This window comes from Phocoena phocoena, chromosome 16 (genome assembly GCF_963924675.1).
Source record: "Phocoena phocoena chromosome 16, mPhoPho1.1, whole genome shotgun sequence".
Lineage (NCBI taxonomy): Eukaryota > Metazoa > Chordata > Mammalia > Artiodactyla > Phocoenidae > Phocoena > Phocoena phocoena.
The window spans coordinates 79,871,192-79,886,757 of NC_089234.1; the positions used below are offsets into that span (position 1 = coordinate 79,871,192).

At 39.0% G+C, this 15,566-nt stretch overlaps 1 protein-coding gene across 1 annotated transcript; it reads right to left on the minus strand.

Annotated features, from left to right (window-relative positions):
* Positions 1 to 5,031: 5,031 nt before the first annotated feature.
* MAP10 (microtubule associated protein 10) lies at positions 5,032 to 7,708 on the minus strand. Its single transcript, XM_065894721.1, is given in 2 exon segments — positions 5,032 to 5,989; positions 5,991 to 7,708. Coding segments are annotated over 2 exon segments (2,676 nt in total).
* Positions 7,709 to 15,566: the final 7,858 nt, after the last annotated feature.

Genomic DNA, 15,566 nt, shown 5'->3' on the forward strand with positions numbered 1-15,566 from the left:
ATTTATAAAATGAAGGAGTTGAACTAAATGATTTCCAAAGTATCTTCTAGCTCCAAATTCCTATGAATTCAAGCTTTCTTTTCTGACTGTAATTGTCTAAAAATTTCAGCTGCTTTTTAATACCACACTGGGATTCAGTATGATCATATTCTCAGCATAGAGATGGGTATTTCTTTGTTGGTGCAGGAGAGCATACCTTTGGTTTAGTAAAAACAACTGAGTTAGAGCTCTAAATGCAAGACAGTACCATCTGAAAATAAAAAAGTGCCTCCCTAAATATCTGGTTTCTGACTACTACAGAGGGAGTCAGGGATATGGAGAACTTTGCTGACAAGATGCCAGCATTCACACTTGGAACTTTTCCAGACGATTAGAAAGATCTCTTCCCCCAGGTTAACAAATACTGTCCCAAAGTACTTGGAAATACTCTTAAGAATTCTGGATATGCAAGCAATCATTTTCAGACCAACTCTTCTGACAATAGGTTCCTCCGCATCTAAAGCAATCCATTATTTTTTTATGACATTCTGAGTCCAGAATTCCATCCCAATTCTCTCCACAGTGTTGACACCAAAATCACAAGTTATGAAATACAGTCCTCCAGGCAGTTGTTGGGTGTGAAACTCTCTGTAATTGAGCAGCTTCCCTTAATGAGACAAAAAGCAAAACCCTCCAAGGTTTCTAGGAGATAAAAGCTGAAGGAGAAATCTCTGGGTAGAAAAGGGGTTGTCTTTTTTTCTGTCTTTCACTATGTAGACCCTGGGGGTTTACTGCTCCTCCTTTAGGATTTCAGCTCAATTATGAGTCACAACCAAATCCATTTCCAATTGCTCTCACAGCTCAACTATAAGATCCTTCAAAAAGAACTATATTAAAACCAAGAAAAAAACAGAAAATAAACAAATAAAACAAAGTATCCTAAATAGTCAAGCTTGCAAGTATAGGTTTCTGAACCTGTAATAAGTGACTCATATACTGACTCATAGACCTGTTCCGTTCCACATGCTTTCTTTCACCTTATGACCTTCAGCTGTTATCTTGTACCATTACTTGGGAGCTTATCTAATCTCCCATCCTGGCCTGCTCCTGGACAAACACATTCTTTATTAAAACCCAAACCTTTGGAAGGATTCCTGCTGCCAGGGGTTCTCCCACTCAGTTACAATGTCAAATGGAACGTTTGTTTTAACCATTTGGAAGGAAGAGTTGATTTCCTGACTGAGGTTTTATTGAAAATATATCCTCCTAGGGCAGGCACACAGATACCGTGGTACATTCTCTGTACTATTAAATACACCAACACTCCCAGGCACATTCACTGTCATATATGCTAGATAAATGGTATTTGATTCAATCCCCAACTTAATCCTGTAATGAAGAAATAATCTCAGAAAATCATACACCATGATCAAAGACGCAAACACCATCCATCTGCCTCCAAAGACCAGGGTTGTAACGCTTTAATTTGCCACTAGGGTTAGTGGTCTCTCCAATAAAATTGAGAAAGGCCCTGTTAACATGTTTTGCTGTCCAAAGCGAAAATATTCGTTTTCCTCTGTGGCCCCAGCACCTTTTCTAGTAGATAACCTTTAGCCCAGGCCCAGCCTCTCCATCACGCTCAGGGTTCAGTTTCTACCGCTGGTGTCCCATGACCTACTCCTTCCCAAGGCCTGCTGACTGAATTTGACGTTTATCTCGGGCTCTGTTAAAAAACACCATCTTCTCGTCTCTCCAGCAGCACCTCACTTGGGCGATGTTGAAGAGTAGATTTCTAGTCCATTTTTGGCCAACCTAATCCCATCTGCTTTGCATCTTCCAGATCTCTGGGGCTACTAAGGGTTCATTCTTATTTTTACATCTCTTCTCTCATTTCACTGGGATTTTGAAAGGAAAGGACCATAACCTTCCCTTAATACACAATTTTAAAGCAAAAACAAAATTCTTATCTGAATTTTCTATTTTTTTCTAGAATTTACATATATTATTTGTATAACAGAGATATAAGTAATATTTGGAAAATAAGGAAATATTTCTACTACTATGGCTTGGCACTGCAACCTAATAATGTTCATCCTGAAGTCTATTATTTCCTGGCACGACAGTCAGATCTCTGGAGAAAAACATTAAAAATGCCTTGGTCCTTAACCAAGTAAATTATCCTGGTACTGTTTTAGGTTAAAAATGAGAAGAGGAGAATCCAGCAAGTCTTGGCTCACAAACTGTCATTCTGTACAACTCTCTAGATACTTTAATCCAAATTAAAACACAAATAGACTGAAGGATGGCTATATATCTAGGCCCAAGGACAGTTTATGAGTAGGCAAATATAAATACTATTTATCTAATAGACATAAAAATATATTTATCTTATTTAGATGTTGCTTTGTTATGAAATTTCTTTGCCTTGCCAACAATACAATGTGATAATTTAAAACTTTTTAAAATTTATAGTCTTGACCTATATGTTTGCAACAAATAAAAGTCTGGTTTCTAAGTTTCCATAATAAACGCACTGCTTGTACAGGCAAAAAAATTAAACTGAGATGTGAATGGGTGGCTCTGACCAGAAAGCCACAAGGGCTTGAGAGTTCAGTACCATTGTTCTTTGTATCTAAAGATATCCTCGATAGCATGCACGTGACTGGAGAAAAAAACAACATATTGGATGTATGCATCTGCACGGGCCTCTTCAAATCTGCTTATAGTAACAGTTCAAAGGACTTGTCATCACTGACAGCTGCCTCCTAAGCTGCAGGGTAGGCCCTACCCTTATTTCTGTGGCTCACCCCCATTCACCTCTGCCCACAGCAGTTTAGATACCTAAGATGCTCAGAAAGGCTGGATTGCAGGAGCTTAGTTTTACCAACAACTAAATGACAGTCTCCCTTATTTATGACCCTGAAATACTATTTCATGTTTCAATGATTTTAAGGCATTAAGCAGATAAATAAGGCTTCAGAAGTAGTATCTATTATAGTATTCTTAAAGAACTAAGTTTACAGGTTTTAGAATGAAAACATGAAGTACAATTTGAAGATAGGATGCAAAGAGGAAGTACTAAATACACGGGAACAGGTATTTTCACTAGAATTAAGCTAGAAAATCCACCACCACAATTCTAGAAATAAGTATTCAGGGAATAACTCAAAGAGAAGCTTATTCAACTACTCTATTTGTAATTTAAAGTACATTAGCTCTTTAGTCTTTGTTGTACCTTAAACACACTGAATTCATTTCCCTCACCTATTCTCATCATAGACAATGACTTACTCTCAATCAAATAAAACAGTTTTTAAAGAATTATTTCTCTCATGATTCTGATATTGCTTATATTTTGTCTCCTCCATAATAACGAAAACTTGCTGACAATTTACAGACCAAATTGGTGTCATTTGACTATCTAGCTACAGCACCCACCAGTAAATTATTTTAATTTTGTGAGATGATATGTTATATGCTTTATATTTACCGAAAAATTAAGACCATAAACCATTCGCCATTAAACATACTTTATATTTCAAAACTTCCAGTGGTGATAATTTCTGTACCTCTAAGAAATTATTTCAGTAATTTTAAATATTCAGAATGTCATGACTACTTACTGGCGCTCATTTATAAATTAAAATCCTCTACTGTTTCTATGATTATGCTTGACATTCGAGGCTCCCTACAATCTGGGACTTACTCAACGAATTTTCTTTCGACCCCTCTGTAGTATGACTCTACCGCTCTAATCAAGATAGTATTTTCACAGTCTCATGGATACATCATGCTCATTCTCATCATCATTCTTTATCCATATTGTTCCTCAAAATATAGCATCTTCATCTCTTGCCACCTATTGAAATTCTACTTTTATATCATTCAAAAGATAACACCTACATAATTATTTAATTACTTATAAAGGAAGGAAAATTAGGGCCTCGCCTCATACATCCAAAAATGTTTGCTATATTAAAAAATTAAGGGTGAAACTTAAAAATATAACAATATTTACATAGAAGAACACATAGGTAAATATCTGAACACAAAATAAGGTCTAAGTATAAAATCAATGGAATAAATTATAAAGAAATGATCACTAGACTTCATAAAAACAAACTGTATAACTTGAACAAGCTGAAATGACAGTAAACTGAATTTCTATACAAGAAACTGTATAGGAAGACACTTTTTTAGTTCCCTTCTCCAAATCCTTCAGAGAACACCTAAGGGTGTTCCAGCAAAACAAAAATACTACAGTCAAATAACCATGTCTCCAATAAGGATATTTTTAGGGTTTCTGCTTGTTTTTACTGCTCAATTCTAATCCCCCCCGTTAGGTATTTTCAATGCATGGTCATCATTTATTTGTCCAACAAATGCTTTTGAATCCCAGCCACATGCCAAAGACTGTGCCAGATAATAAGACCACACTGGTGCGCAAAACAGATACAGTCCCTTCCATCACAGAACTTAAACCTATCATAAGATAAACATTAACCAAGTAATCACACACACAAATTGTGGTTTAAAAAAAAGCATATAGAGCACTGTGACAGCATATAAAAAGGACTTCACCTATTGGAGATATGGAATGTGTATGTGTCCAAGAAGATTTCCCTGAAGAATTCCTATCTATATAGAATAGTAAGCTCTTATAACTGCTGCCGCTATATACTAAATTCTTTTGTATCTTTCTGCATCTCATACAGTAAGTCTTCTATATTCGGTAAACAATTTATTGCCATTAAAATTTGAAGCTATCTTTATTAACTAGCCTTTTCAATGGTGTGCATGAAGTCAACTTGAGGATACTTTAATAGAGACAGTTTAGGAAGATACTTTTATTCTTAGAAGATTAAACAACTGAAATCTTACCTGGGTTATAAGGCGATCCCATGATCAATCTTGTCAGATTTAATGGTAGAATCCTATTTAAACAGCAAAGGAATGACAAACACTTATATTCTGAAAAATTATATACATAAATTTATGTACTAAAAATAATGTACAGCTATCAAATTAAATGTTATATAAAAGCACATATTTTTACACTGTATATCCTGGAAGTTTATTTATTACTAATTTGCAAATAACTCTGCATTGCTTGGAAATGTTTAGTGAACCAAGGTCATCATTGACTTCGTCAAAGTGATCTAATGTACTGCTATCCAGGACATTAAGTTCTAGTTCTGACAAATTAGAAGGCAGATGAGAACTCACTTGAGATGTCCGAGGTGACTGGCTTTTTTCTGAGGACTTGCAACCTGTTCTTGTTTTAAGTTTAGTAGGGATGTCTTGATTCCTCTTTAGAACTTTAGAATTATGCATACTATTTTGGTCTCTCTGGTTTTCTTTTTCCTCAGTCCAGTGTGATGAAGAGAAATCACTGGTAGAGATATTAGACGCTTCCTCCAAACTTTTATCTTGAGCCTTTGAAATATGAAATCTTTTATATGAGAGTACTGGGGATCCAGCTGAAAAAGGTGGGCTAAGAATAGAACTCTTTTCACTGCTATTTTTCCTTACGGACAACCTTGTTTCACTGGACTTACTTGTCTGTTGACTATGTTTTGGATTTTCTGTCCCCGGACTGCTATCACGAGCTTGTAAACTTCTGCTGGTGTCTTCAGAACAGCAAGGACTGGTGAAGTCATCTGAATACTTTAGTTCTGAGATGCTTTCAGAGCAACTACTTGTACTTGGATAATTTTCATTCATATCAGCAGTAAGAATGTCGTTAGAAGTGATTTTGACCTGTTTATCATCTATTTCTTTGTCTACTACAATTCTGTCAACTACTGCGACCCGTTGGAAATGACCTGGACTTTGGACTTTCACTTCCACTCTTCCACCCACAATATTTGTATGAATAAACCTTTCTGAGACAATGGAATTTGCAGGACTCACCATTTCTTTCAGTAAATCATCAAGTGTCTTTTCAGTTGCACATTTCAGTTTAGTTTCTTTAGTTGTGCTGGGGTCATCAAAAACCACACTAATTTGAGGTATTGCTATTTTCAGCAAAAGATGCATCTGAGTCTAAAAACTCATCTTTAGGCAGCTGATGTGGCTTCCGATGTTGTTCTGCAAAACTTAGTATCTTAACTTTGGATGATGGAATTCTGAGTTTTGCACCTAACATTTGTGCTTGCGATTTTCTATACTCTTCTCTCTTTTCGTGTACTACCAACATATCAGGATTTGTTTGCTTTAAACGTAGCTTAAGTGTGTTTGTTAAGCCATAAAGTAGCTTCCCCCTTGGAACTCTTTTGGGGGGAACACCACCTTTCTTTTCAAAATATTTACCTTTCTTAAGATTTTCAGTTTGGTTCTTTTTATACTGAAGACTCACTGACTTTTCATTTTCCCCCAGAGAAAGTTTATCCTTAGATTCAGATTTACACGTGGAGTTGGCAGAAGGTTCTGGTGACTTCTTGTCCTCAGTTCTATATAACCAGGCTAAATGAGAATGTATATGAGTAGGGCTTGCCATGGGTTGGTTGTATAACAAGGACAACTCAACCAACAAAGCACTTAACAAAGGCAGCTGCCTTACAGTATTGATCCTATTTTGTTCAGTTTGAGGATGGTAAGTAGTTTGGTTACTTGCTCCTACATCCTGAATATGTGCAGGATGCGTAAGCACTGGAGGCCTCTCATGTGTTGCAAAATTTGTATGTTCTGGAGGATTAGTCTGTGTTGGGGGATTTACAAGTTTTTCTTCCAGAAAAGTACCATCCAATTCCTCAGGTGCATTCATTTGAGGCTCAATAGTGATTTCACCCTGCTTAGGAGGTGTCTTTTCTTGGGTCACATGAGTGTAATACAGAGGAGGAGGGCAAATTATGTTGGTTTCAATGTCTAACTCTGTGACTTCCCGATTTTGGGGGCTAACACTCCTCTCACTGCTACCCTTTGAACAAATAACGGAGCTGGTTTTGCCATTCTCCACGGAAGCCGTGTAATCAGAGTTGGCCTTGCTGTGGAAGACTCCCTCCTTCAAATCCTTCCCTGCCGTTGAGACTTTTACACCCACCAGAGGCTTATCAGCATCTCTTGGGCTTGGCTCTGAGTCTGGCTGCCGCAGCTGCTGGTTTTCCTGCAACGTTTGGGGACTGACCTCCACACCCTCCACTCCACCTCCTGTGGAAGCGACTGGCCTCTCCAGATGGCCCAGCAAGCTGCTTCCCAGGTCAGTCAGGCGGTAGCCCAGGGCAATGTGCCCAATCCGCTCCCCCTCTTGGTTTTGCAGAGGGAAACTTCCCCGATGACCCTGGGAGCAGCCGGAGGCGGCGGGCCCCAGGACCCTGTGGGCCGCGGCGGCCAAAGAGATGCTGCAGGCCCCCAGGAGCTGCGGGGCAGGGGTCGGGCGCCCTGGGGGCAGCTGCAGCAGCAAGGTGTAAAGCGGGCTCCGAAGGAGCAGGCGGTGCAGGCTGGCGGGCTGCAGGCGGAAAAGACAGGACTTGCCGCGACCGAAGCTGACCAGGCCGGGCCGAAGTTCCGGGGCGGGGGCAGCGGGGCCGCCGGGAGGGTAAACCAGCAGCGTGGGGAAGTCCAGCAGGCGGAAGGCCACGGCGGGGCACAGGCCGCGCGGCGGCGATTCCTCCTCCTGCGCCGCCGCCGCCGCCGCGACCACGGGCGGCGGCGGCAGCCCGGCTTCAAGACGCACCCAGTCTACGAGCAGGTCCAGCAAGAAGAGCCGCTCTGACAGCAAAGCCGCCATCGCTGTTGCCCCGGGAACGCTGTGAGCTGGAGGCTGGAAGTCATGGTTCTCGCGAGAAACAGGGAGAACCTGGCGCTTGTTTTGTTCTCTCGCGAGACTTGCTAGGGCCCCCGGGCACGTCTGAGCTGTGGCAGCCGTGGGAATTTTCGCTGCTCAGTGTGTCTTTGCTTTCCAGAGTGGTGTTAAAACAGTGCTTATGATAATACTGAGGCTACGAATGGAAAAAAAAAAAAAAGGCTTATTTTTTGGTTTGGGTCACGTTTTATCACTGCAGGTCCCCTGCAAGTTTGGAGCCAGTTCAGGTCTATCAGAAGAATATTAAAAGTAAATCAGGGCTCCCTTTCTAATCTCCAGGCTAAAGAAAGCCAGCTAACTGCCCGCAGCCGGCCTTCTCTGCTGCTGGTCTACTCAAAAAATGCGGACATGGCTCTGAAGCGGCTTGGGAGCTCTGTCTGAGTGTGGTGGCACTGGGACACGCACAGTGAGTGTGGGCACATTTCCAACCGAGCCATCACCGTGTAGGAGAGTGATGTCAATGATTCCCATTCAACAAAACTAATGTATTTACATAAACGGTGGGGGGGGGGGTGGAGGAGATCTTACAGCCCTATCCAGATTTTCAAGGAGACATACTTCTACCCTCAATAAGCTAGCTAGGTTGAAACCAAGGTTGATAAGTGGCCTTGAATGCCATAGCAAGGAATTTGGACTTTATTCTGTATAAGTTGTTTTGAGTGACTAAATGTTATTATACCTATGTTCGGAAATGTAGCAGTACAGATACAAAGGAGGATTCTGCTAATAAGAAATTGAATTCAGAGCAGTCTTTTTGGGAGGCTGTTGCAGTGGTCTAAGGAGAGAGAACTGTGGCCTGAACGTGGTTAGGGTCAGTGGAGTTGAAAAAGAAGTGACGGATATAAGAGGTATTTGTGATAGCAGAGTTTAGAGCTTGGTGACCCTGAGAGAGAAGTTATGGGTGAAAATTTTCTGCTTCTGTGGGAGAAAAAACTGAGGAGGCACAGATTGGATTTTTCAAAGTTGCTTTGGGTTTTGGGGATATGTAGAGTTTGAGATGCCCGGGGGACATTATGTGAATATGTTCTACTTTAGGCAGCTTTATAATTTATAGTTAAATTATATTAGATTGAATGCAAAAACAGCACTGAGAAGCTCAAAAGCAAATTCACGATGGGAAGGGCTTGGTGCTTTAGAGTGAACTCGTGAGGGAGCTTTCATTGCAGTATGTAAGTAGAAGATACTGCCTTTGGCCTTCGGAATCTTACTATCTACTTGCAGAGGAAACTTATCAAGTGACATGCTTAATAGATGGATGACATAGAGCAATAAATTACAGCATGTTTACAAGTTAAAAACAATGAGGTGAGTCCATGTGTGCCAGACGAACACAGTAGGTAAAATTCCTCATTGAAGACATCCTGCAGTAAGTGTTTTGAGTAAGGTTAATAATGTGGAATATTAGCACTTTGTATGTGGACAGGGAAACCAATGTATCTCCTCTATAAGGACATTACTTCTATAATAGATAAGGTTTCTACAGGACTAATAATTTCTCTGCCCAGACACTCTACATCACTGGTATTACAGTACATGAATAAGATTTTATAACTGTAAATAATGTAAATAATGTTAAATGTAGTGAGTAAATGTTTAGCTGTGACAATTAAAAATTTTCTATGTTCATAGGCCAAACATGGAAAAATAGCACAGAGCAGTGGATGAGAGCCTCAATTTTGTAGGCAAACTACCTGGCTCAAATCCTGGCTCTGTGACCACATACTAGTTTCTCAACAGTTTGTGAATTGTTTCCTCATCCAAAAAAATGAGGTAGTTATAGTGTAAACTTCATAAATATAAGTATTAAGTGAATTAATAGTCACAGAATTCTTAGAAAAGTGCCTGGCACATAGTAAATACTTGTTAAAATAAATGTTATTTTATTTATTATTTGCCAAATAGCAGACACTTTTTTAATTGAAGTGTAGTTGATTTACAGTGTTGTGTTAGTTTCAGGTGTACAGCACAGTGATTCAGTTATATATATATATATATACATATTCTCTTTCAGATTCTTTTCCATTATAGGTTATTACAAGATATTGAACATAGCTCCCTGTGCTATACAGTAAGTCCTTGTTGTTTATCTATTTTATATATAGTAGTCTGTATCTGTTCATCCCAAATTCCAAATTTATCCTCCTCACCCTTTATCCCTTTGGTAACCATAAGTTTGTTTTCTATGGCTGTTACTTCTGTTTTGTAAATGATTTGTATCATTTTTTTTAGATTCCGTATATAAGTGATGTCATATGATATTTGTCTTTCTCTGTCTTCACTTAGAATGATAATCTTTAGGTCCATCCATGTTGCTGCAAACAGCATTATTTCATTCTTCTTCATGGCTGAGTAATATCCAATTGTGTGTGTGTGTCTGTGCATATATATATATATATATATATATATATATATATATATATATAATTCTTTACACTAGTGCTTCCTTTTCCCCATCTAAAAGAACAGAACCTACAAAAAGCTTACAGCTAACAGCAGACTTAATGGTAAGAAAATAGAAGCTTTCTCACTAAGATCAGGAACCAGGCAAGGATGTCCCCTTTCACCACTTCTTTTCAACATCGAGCTGGAAGTCCTAGCAATAACACAATTAGAAAAGAGAAGGAAATAAAAGGTATACAGATTGAGAAAGAAAGAATAAAATTGTTTTTGCAGATGACATGATTGTCTTACGTAGAAAATCTGGAAGAATTGACAAACTCTTAGTATTAATCAACGACTATAGCAAGGTTGCTGGATATCAGCTTAATATACAAAAGTCAATAGCTTTTCTATGTAGCAGCAATTAACAAGTGGAATCTGAAATTAAAAACATAATATCTTTACATTAGCCCCCAAAATGAAATACTTATAAATCTAACAAAATATGTACAAGATCTGTATGAGGAAAACTAGAAAACTCTTAACCAAGGAAATCCGAGAAAAACTAAATAAATGGAGAGATAGTCCGTGTTTATGGATAGGAAGACTCAATATTGTCAAGACGTCACTTCTTCCCAACCTGATCTATAGATTTAATGCAATGACAATCAAAAGTCTGGCAAGTTATTTTGCAGATATCAACTAACTGATTCTACAATTTATTTGGAGAGGTAAAAGACCCAGAATAGACAACACAATATTGAAGAGGACTGACACTCCAGGACTTCAAGACTTACTATACAGCTATGGTAATCAAGACAGTATGGTATTTGCGAAAGAATAGGCAAACAGATCAGTGGAACAAGATAAAGAGCCCAGAAATGGATCCACATACCTACTGTTAACTGATCTTTGACAAAGGAGTGAAGGCAACACAATGGGGCAAAAATAGTCTTTTTGACAAATGGTCCTGGAACAACTGTACATCCATATGCAAAAAAAGAAAAGGAAAAAAATTAAGACAAAAGCTTTACACCAGTGACAAAAATTAATTCCAAATGGATTACAGACCTAAATGCAAAACACAGAACTATAAAACTCCTAGAAGGTAATAAGAAAAAATCTAGATGATCCTGGGTTTTAGTGATGACTTTTTAGATACAACACCAAAGGCGTGATCTATGAAAGAAAGAATTGATAAGCTGGATTTTATTAAAATTTAAAAGTTCTGTTTTGTGAAAGATACTGTCAAGAGAGTGAAAAGACAAGCCACAGACTGGGAGAAAATATTTGCAAAAGTCATATTTATACAAAAACTGTTATCCAAAATATACGAAGAACTCTTAAAAGGCAACAGTAAGAAAACAAACAACCCAACTATAAGAAAGGGGCCAGGGGCTTCCCTTCCCTGGTGGCGCAGTGGTTGAGAGTCCACCTGCCGATGCAGGGGACATGGGTTCGTGCCCCGGTCCGGGAAGATCCCACGTGCCGCGGAGCGGCTGGGCCCGTGAGCCATGGCTGCTGAGCCTGCGCGTCCGGAGCCTGTGCTCCGCAACGGTAGAGGCCACAGCAGTGAGAGGCCCGCGTACCAAAAAGAAAAAGAAAGAATAAAAAGAAACCCCCTCAGTAGACTGAATCCTGCCAGCCAAGACACCAAGGCCGTTGTCCTGGTTCAGGGAAGACTGCCTATAGGTTCCTTGGCCTGGATACTCTTCTGCCTTCAATTGTGGGGGAGGGCTGAAAGATATAATTTAACTTATGAATTCTTTCTTTCCCATGCAAATCAACACTGTTGGGCCTTTTGGCCTAGACCATCTTGTCAAGACTAATGTAAGTAGATGCTCTCTTTAATGGAATGGGGTTTTAAATTGGGTTTATTCTAAATGGCAACCCACATAATTTAGACTCCACCAAAAGATAACCAGCTGTTGTTTCTATAATTAGTAAGATACTTATCTTTTAAAATCTGGGAAATAAACCAAGTCTTGATAACTTCATCAAGCAGACAGGTCCTTCAGGAGATTTTGACCATAAACAAGCTGGATGTACACTAAAATAACTCTCTAGAAACTTCCATTTTTGTAGTGCTTCTTCTGTGTGCTTGCCACTAGATTAGATCCTTTACAAATTATCTCTTTAATCTTCAGAGCAACCCCATGAAATTATTGATAATAAAACTAACTTGGAGAAGTTAAAAAATGTATACAAGTATGAATTTACACAACAAGTAAGTGGAGAAGCTGGCATTAAAATTCAGTTCTGCCTATCTGAGGGAAAAAAAAAGCTTACGTTCATCCCAATAAATTCCCTTAGCTTATTCATCTCTGCTCAAAGAGAGTATTAATATATAGAAAATTGACAATGTCCAGTTCAGAAATGTATTTTGATATGGAGAAACAGTTAAATAATACCACAAGGAAGCTAACAGGCAAACGCAGGGTGTGGTATGTTCTATGAGATAACTGACGCAGTTTAAACAAGTCAAGGGCACAGAGAAAGAGGAAGAAGAGAAGGAGGCTGCTCCAAGTTGAGCTGTAAGAGACAGAGCCACCGATGTCAAGTGTGGACCTTCTTTGGATTCTTATGCAAAGTATCTAAGAAACAGCATGTTTGAGACAATGGGGCAATTTGAATGTAAATGCCTATCATTTTAGATGATACAAAAGAGTTATTGTTAACGTTAAGTGTGTGAATCTCATTAAGATTATTTAAGAAAATATTCCTGTGTATGAGAGATGCTAGCTGAAGTTGTAGGAATGAAGGGACAATGCCTGGAACACTTTATAATGCCTCAGGATTCTTCTAACAAATGGAATAAGGAAAGCAAATGTGCCAATCTTGATAATTATTGAATCTAGGTGATGGGTATGTGTGAGTTCATTCTTTTGTAATAAAAAAAAAATATTAGTGAGTTTTGTTTCCCAGGTTTCTTATCAGATCAGCCCTGTGATCTGTGAACTTACAACGGTGTAGTTCTGGGTCTTCAGTACTGTAGAAATTAACCACGATGTATAATAATGTTTCTGGGGGGGAACTTCTTTTCCTTGCTGGAGTTGTGAGCTTCTGGACTGCTCAGAATTAAGTTCTGATGGCTGTCCCAAGTAGCCACTTAAAATAAGGAGTATTTGTAAGTAGGTTACATATAAATAGCAGGCCTCCTATTTATAGATCTTAAAAGGGCAAGCATGTTTGGAAGTCCTTCTGACCTTGCCTCATTTCTCAATGCCAGCTGCATATCTACAGCAAGAAACCCCCTCTCCACCTTTCCTGTGTATGTTATCTCTTAATTACTGCTTTAACTTTCCACCAGCTATTTTAAGGTAACAGGCACAATTTACATTTAAAAGTTTATTTTGCCTGAAAATATGCATGTGTTTATTATGTCTTGAACTGGAACTTTCAAAGGGAAATTTGGCTCTGTAGGTAGGTGTCTATGTATCAATCATAAAATGTTAAATACACAGTGACATTTCCAAATTTTAAATAGCAACACAGGAACCTCTAAGACCAGATCTCAACCAACTTTCTCACCTTTATTTCTGTTTATTCTTTAATTTCAAAATCAATTTTATTGCAGCCAAAACAGTGGAATTAACTATATATATATTTTATATATATATATATATATGTATATATATATATATATAACTTAAAATATAAGTTTTAAGTTATAGGGAATAACGTTTACTTTGGCAGAGAGTGTTAAAATTAAAGTTGCATGTATTACTAACATAACTCAACATCCTTAATTTGGTATAAGTGTGACTCATTTTCTTGTTTTCCTATGTTCTTCACCTATTAATGCCTCCCTTCCCCACCTCCCCTAACCCTTGGCAACCACTGATCTTTTTTTACTGTCACCACAGTTGTGCCTTTTCCAAAATATAAAGTTGAAATTATAGGGTGTGTAGCCTTTTCAGATTGGCTTCTTTCACTCAGCAATATGTAGTTAAGTTTCCTCCATGACTTTTCATGGTTTGACTGCTCATTTCTTTTCAGTGCTGAATAATATTCCATTGTCTGGGTGGACCACAGTTTATTTAGCCATTCACCTACTGAAGACTGTCTGGGTTGCTTCCAGGCTTTGGCAATTATGAATAAAGCCACTATAATTATCTATGTGTAAATTTTTGTGAGTATGTAAGTTTCACCTTGTTTGGATAAATACCGGGGACCATGGTCACTGAATCGTATGGTAAGAGTATATTTAGTTTTGTGAGAAGTTGCCAAAGTGTCTTCCAACGTGCCTCTACCATTCTGCATGCTTGCCTTTATTTCTGTAGTCCAAATTGAACCATTTACTTTTCCTCTTTTATACACATAGTTTCCTATTCTCAGTGCCAGATTTATGGTCTGCTTTCCCTCTGCCTAGCATACTCTCTCTCCTTCTCCACAGGCCTCAGACTTGAGCTGTCTGTAAAGTCTAACTCAAATACCATGTCCTTTTTGAAATTCTTTTCTGGTGGTCCTCGCTGGAAGTGATCTTTCTTTTCCCAAAGTGCTGAATCTCTTTTGCGAACTCTTTTTCTGTCTTGGAGTATTCTTCTTACACACGTGAGTTACTGCCCCTCATTCCCCATAAGCTCCTCGATAATGTTTTTTCTTTCAGTAGAGCCCTATTTCTGTACATTGGACTTGGATATATTTGACATATTTCTAAGTGAAGACTATAATCCCTTATATGACTTGCTTGTGCAGAGCACAAAGTTTGGAAAATATCCTGAGCTAAAAACTTAAAAAGCAAATAATTAAAGGAAAGCTCTGATTCCTCCCAATTTGCAGCGTTCTTCCTTGTGTGTAATAGTGTTTTCTAGGGCTTCCCTGGTGGCGCAGTGGTTGAGAGTCTGCCCGCCGATGAAGGGGACGCGGGTTCGTGCCCCGGTCCGGGAAGATCCCACATGCCGCGGAGCGGCTGGGCCTGTGAGCCATGGCTGCTGAGCCTGCGCGTCCGGAGCTTGTGCTCCGCAGTGGGGGAGGCCACAGCAGTAAGAGGCCCGCGTACCGCAAAAAAAAAAAAAAAAAAAAATAGTGTTTTCTAGAAACCAAGGATAACCTCACAGAATGTGTGGGCCTTTTCAAAGAGACCCTACTGCATTCAGTTTGCCTTAGATTTTGAAGTCATTGTTGACTGAATCCAAGGCCCTAGGTATTAGATGAAAGTAAACAGGATTAAGTGCTCTTCTCTTCATGCCAATTTTATGATACGAGGGCTTCTCTGCAGGTTTCCTTTCCGTCGAGGCACCGGGTATGAACATTCTCTGAAGACTGGTTGGTGCCCACCTGACAGTAAGAGGGCCAGGACCCCTGCTGCTGCCACAGCTGAGGCTGTAAATGATACCAGGCAATTGTGAGCTCTGCCGTCTTTGAAATGATTATTCTTAATGTATGCAATGTCCGAAGGAAA